Source organism: Hippocampus bargibanti, linkage group LG04 (assembly GCF_051943395.1).
Source record: "Hippocampus bargibanti isolate YZ-2025 linkage group LG04, ASM5194339v1, whole genome shotgun sequence".
In the NCBI taxonomy this organism is placed as follows: domain Eukaryota; kingdom Metazoa; phylum Chordata; class Actinopteri; order Syngnathiformes; family Syngnathidae; genus Hippocampus; species Hippocampus bargibanti.
Window position 1 is genome coordinate 4,902,145 of NC_142737.1, and position 6,000 is coordinate 4,908,144.

Sequence of the window (6,000 nt, forward strand, 5' to 3'; positions counted from 1 at the left end):
GCCAACCGTCTGCGTCGCAAGAAAAAGACGTCACGTCGTTTCTATTACGTCACAACAGCGACGCGTGTAGCTCGTTCCCTGTGAAACAACTAGCTGTGAAATTAGCCACTGGTTTTTAAATGGCGAATGGGTGTAAAGACGTGTTATTCGTTCGGGGCACCGGGCAGGTAAGTCATATTGTGAAACCTTCACAATATTAAATTATAAATTGCACGTCGAATAACGCTACATCTGTGTTGGACACAGCTTTTAAGGTACCAAAATCAACACGCTCCAGTAATTTCAAACTTCCGTAAAAAAATCAACTTCGATTTAATGAAAATACGCTATGGTTTGGTCGATAATTACCTTGTCTCCCAGGACGAGACGGAATAAATTCTTGAAACTGTTCGAAACCACTGCAAAGTACACCATTTTAAAACAGTGTCCTACACGTTGTACGGTTTTGTCCGGCATGTTTATAAATTGGAAAGATTCGTTAATTTACTGGAGAGCAACAACTTACTAACAGCTAGATCTTTTAAAAATTGTTTTCAAGGGTACTCACATTTTGGTTATTATATTTAAGGCATCATAACTCTTTAATGACCACTGCCAGCAACTGACAGAGAAACACAGGCAAAAATACGTATCATCATGCATGTTAAATTGTTTATCCAAGTGTAATATTTTATTTTATTTTTTGTAGAGTGACGATTCAGATATTTGGGATGATACCGCCTTGATAAAAGCATATGATAAGGCTGTTGCATCATTTAAGGTAACAAAAAAAATCATGATTTCATGCAGTTCGTTTTTACTTGTTTTCTTGGTTATCGGACTCACAGATATGCTTTTTGTTGACATGCCAGACGGCCCTTAAGGGGGAGGATGATCCACAAGCTTCAGTCAAAATCCCACCAGGAAAGAAGCGCAAGAATAATAAAACAAAGGACATCAGGAAAAGAACAAATGTAGTGACGGATAAAGAGGTGAGGATGTTACCGGTTGTAGTAAAGAGAAAGTAAAGAAATTGTATTTCCTAATGATTCATGGATCATCGTTCTTGTTATAGTGGCAGGTTGGAGATTCTTGCTCAGCGTACTGGTCAGAAGACAGTCAACTATACTCGGCTACCATCTCCTCTGTCGACAAGGAGAAGGGCACGTGCATCGTTGTCTACACAGACTACGGCAATGAGGAAGAGAAGAACCTGGAAGACTTGCTTTCGGTCAACTCTGAGGATGATGAAGAAGTCAAAGCCACGGTAGAATATGAGATTTGATTGCGCGAGTATCTCTCTCTTTAAAGGATAACCGGCGCCTCCGGACAAGTTGTGTCCGTAATTTGTAAAATCGCTTCAAATGACTTCTACTGAGCGTATTTTACAAAGATTCCACCGCATATAGCTATATTTTACGTTTTAAGATTTTCGCTGAATATTCAGGAAGTCTTGTTTTCGAGTTGATGACGATTCCTGACGTGACGTCACAAAAGGAACGCCCCTGACCGAGAAAGCGACACACAATGCATTTTGGGTACTTTGTTTGGTTTGAAAACTTGTATGTATGTTTACTCCTCAGAGGAAAGTGACTTGTATTTCATTGCTACATGCTTATAGTAGGTTCATGCACAGCTTGTAGCCACTTCATGCTTCCTGTAACTCTCCGTTACTGTATTCTTTTATTTATAAATGCTCTTTTGATGTTGCATCGATCGTTCAAAAAATTTCTTTCCTGTAGCAATTTTCTGACAAAATCTGTGATTGTGTCCCTTAAAGGACAACCAACGCCTCCGGACAAGTTGTGTATGGACACAATTTGTAAAATCGCTTCAAATAACTTCTACTGAGCGTATTATACAAAGATTCCACCCCATATAGCTACATTTTACGTTTTAAGACTTGCACTGAATATTCAGGAAGTCTTGTTTTTGAGTTGGTGACGACTCCTGACGTCACATCACGGAAGGAACACCCCTGACCGAGAAAGGACACATTGTAGCAGTCCTTTCATCACGTCAATGCATTTTGTGGTACTTTGTTTGGTTTGAAAACTTCGTGTTGATTCGTGTTGATGGCGAAATTAGAAGGAAAACACATAAATAACGCAATGGTGAATCATGTGTTGCACCAAGACAACTATTCGCTGACACAAATTCCCAGCAGACAAATCAGCATATTTCCAATGGAGCTTGGGCGCCATCTTGTGCATTTTCTGGGACGCTACATTGGAGTCCTGACGGCTTGAATTCATATGGGAGGACTTCTTTAATCGATTGCAAACATTTATGCTTTCCTCTTCAGAACTATTTAAATCATATTCAGAACTGGATGAGTAACAAGAAAACATCTCCGAATCTGAAACCATTGTTTTGATTCTCGAGCGAGGCAAGACGTCTTGGCGTGACATCACGAACAAGGGGGCGGTACCTTCTGAAACTGGCCACTTCCCGGGTTCAATTTGAAGTAGTTTTTGGACTCTTTGTCATTTTTATTGGTGTTTTGCATTTGACTAAAAATATCATCCTGCGTGTTATGGGTATTTTAGATGCTATAAAACGTTTTTCTGATGTCAGTTAGGAAACAAAAAAAGTGGTGTCGGTTGTCCTTTAAGATTTGCTTGATTTAATAACTTAGGGGAGTTTCAGCAGACAACATGAAAATGAAATATTTCTGAAACCTCACACGCTTATTACTCTTATCTCGCAGGCATTCATTTTTTTTGCTCGGAATGATGGAAGACTATGTGGCAAGGCCACATTTACATTTTCTTTCCACAATAGAAGTGACAATGATGTCTTTTTCTCCCAATTTAGACACTAAAGGCGGAATCTTCCACAGAGGAGAGTGACCGATCAACAGAACCAAACCATTATAAGCAGCAGCCGCACAGTAAAAGCCACAAGGCAAAATTCCACAAGACACCACCCCCGATGTGGGCTCCGGGATTCCCTCCCCCTTGCCCACCACCCATGCCACCATTTAGACAGGTAAGACCCCATTGTTATTAAATATGAATTCATATTTCTGTCACAGATGTTCGATCGGACACTTTAGACCAGGGGTGTCAAAGTCGTTTTTTGCCGCGGGCCACATTGTAGTTATGGTTTCCTCTCGAGGGCCGTTATGAATTTGGGGAACCCATTAGAATATTTACATCCCTTGAAATATTACATATAGATCACACAGCAAATTAATGAATAACTCAAAAATATGAAATTTTGGCTCAGATTTTAGCAATCATCATGCAATTTAACAAGTTCGATTTGCTTTCGCGGGCCGAAAAAAATGATGTGGCGAGCCGGATTTGGCCCGCGGGCCTTGACTTTGACACCTGTGCTTTAGACAAAGACTCGGACCCAGAAAGATTGTCTTTACTGCCGGCAGGAGACGTAGCCACGAGACAGACGCCTGAATTCTGCAGCCTTCTGCCAACCTATTTATTGACAGTACATGCAAATTTAAAGGACAACCGACGTCTCCGGACAAGTTGTGTCCATAATTTATAAAATGGCTTCAAATGTCTTCTACTGAGCGTATTTTAATAAGATTCCACCGCATATAGCTATATTTTACGTTTTAAGACTCGCGCTGAATATTCCGGAAGTCTTGTTTTTGAGTTGGTGACGAGTCCGTACGTGACGTCACTGAAAGAATGCCCCTGACCGAAAAAAAAAATGAATTCTTTAATCGATTGCAAACATATATGATTTCCTCTTCAGAACTATTTGCATCATATTCATAACTGGATGGGTAACAAGAAAGCATATTCTCCGAATCTGAAGCCATTGTTTTGATTATACAAATATAAAATAAATACAAGATGTCTTGGCGTGATGTCACGAACAGGGGGCGGGACTTTCTGAAAATGCCCAATTCGCAGCTACATTTTTTTGCAGATTTTGGACAATTTAAGTCATTTTTATTGGCGTTTTGCATTTGACTAAAAATATCATACTGCGCGTTTTGGGTATTTTAGATGCTATGTCAGTTAAGAAACAAAAAAGTGACGTCGGTTGTCCTTTAAGTGATACCTTAGTCAAAAATAGTTTTCTTGATTAGAATAGCACGCCCCTGGGCGTTCTAAGCGCAAACAGCTGTAAGCAATAAAAGATTGTCGCTTCCATGAACTGATACATTTGTAACCTGGCTAATGAGCTCTTCCTGTGAAGGAGTTTCAAGTCGTAAATTGCTCCGGTGATAAAGGAGTTTCACAAGTCCTAAATTCTGTCCAAGGCCAGATCTCCTAGATGAAGATGACAGTTTAACTTGCTGTGTCTGTTGACCTCAGATTGACCCCATGTTGTCTGTGCTTCAATTGTGTATTCGAGTCACACTTGTTGACTAAGCATATGACAGCATGACACTTTTAAATATGATAACTTCTTATTCTGTCTAATCTCTATCAACTCCTCAGTTACTTTGCTCCATATTTGTGGCCCAAATGTCTCATCAACTGGTCCATCACCTCCCATTGTTCAGGGGAACCTAATAAAATGTTTTTTTTTTTCACTCTCAGGGTAGAAAAGGACATTCTGGTGGTCACGGGCATTTCCCTCCTCCCCCATGGATGCAATTCGGCCCACCCGTAAGTATAATGACAGTTCTAATGAACGTGTACATTTCGTGATTAACTCATTCACTGCCAGACAATGGGCAAAAATGTGTCCATTCCAGTGCCAGCGTTTTTGTCATTTTCACTCAAATTCCAGAATATTGAGTTTTAGGACTATATGAACATTCAATGCAGCGTAGGAGATAGTGATGTGTCATTCGCGAACGAACTGACTCTTAGAGCTGGATCTCTGAAGTTGACGAAGAGAGTCGGTTCGTAACAAGGAGCCGGAAATGGGAGCTGACTCTTTTTGTCCTCTATTCCCCGCCCCCGGTCTTCGGTTAAATCCGCACGTGATTGGTCGATATCCATTGAGAGGAGGGAGGGGGGAATTACAGACACACACAGCAGTTAGGAGAGGGGACGGGGGGTTACGGTAGACAGGTGGAGAAATATTATTACATTATGCTGTTATTATCATTCAATTATATTTTTTACTAGTTGGTATGATAGCATTATTAATATTAAAAGCAAATTAGTGACAGCTGATCAGAGTAACCACAGGGAAAGTGAAAGTTAGTGGATGCCCTCTGTGCACATATAAATCAAGTCATATACATAAAAATATTTGATGTAGTGTATTTTTTACACGAGTAATTCGTTTTTCACATAATTTTACATATTCTTTTGGTAGTTCATTAATTTAAACAACAAAAACAAACAAACTGAGGAGCCATTTGGGAGCCAAAAGAGCCGGATCTTTTTGGTGAGCCGATCCAAAAGAATCGGCTCTCTGAAAAGAGCCGGCATTCCCATCACTAGTAAGAAACCTTAGATTCTCTTCTTTCATCAGATTAAAAATAGTTAATTCCTAAATTATATGGCGTTATCTGACCTTGAAATGGGGGTGGCTGTACAAAAGGCAAATGCTGCCCCCTCGTGCAAGGGAAAAAACATTGCCAGAGGTCTGACCAGCACTTTATCAGCACCACACAAATTCAGGAATGGCGAATTCGCGCATGGCAGTGCATGAGTTAAATTCAAATATTGACCGTGCGCGGATCTACCGCATGTCAGCTTCTTCCATCACTCTCGGTTTGTGCCTACAGATGATCCCGCCACCTCCCCCGATGAGTCCCGACATGGGAGACGACGACGAGGCCATGGGCAGCATGCTCATCTCCTGGTACATGAGCGGTTACCACACTGGCTACTACTTGGTATGGATTCTTTCATTTGGGTCATGCGTATCTGGCACGTTCTAAAATTATCTTCTGCTGGAATTTGATTCGAATCAACTGTACTTTTGTAGGGTTTGAAACAAGGTCGCAATGAAGCTGCCAAATGGACCAAGCCGCACCAGAAATGAAAAAAAAATGGTGGCTATACTTGTTGGATTACATCCACCGTGGCAGAACAGTTTTGTATTCACTGTAAATAGATTTAATAAAGCATATTAAATAAA

The 6,000-nt window shown here is 40.6% G+C and overlaps 1 protein-coding gene across 1 annotated transcript; it reads left to right on the forward strand.

The window, feature by feature from the left end:
• Nucleotides 1-48: 48 nt before the first annotated feature.
• On the forward strand, nucleotides 49-6,000 carry smn1 (survival of motor neuron 1, telomeric). The gene is made up of 8 exons (XM_088993691.1): nucleotides 49-167; nucleotides 689-760; nucleotides 852-971; nucleotides 1,055-1,246; nucleotides 2,797-2,970; nucleotides 4,500-4,568; nucleotides 5,645-5,755; nucleotides 5,848-6,000. The coding sequence occupies exons 1-8, from the start codon at nucleotides 120-122 to the stop codon at nucleotides 5,902-5,904; spliced, it is 843 nt and encodes a 280-aa protein (XP_088849817.1). The 5' UTR covers nucleotides 49-119; the 3' UTR covers nucleotides 5,905-6,000.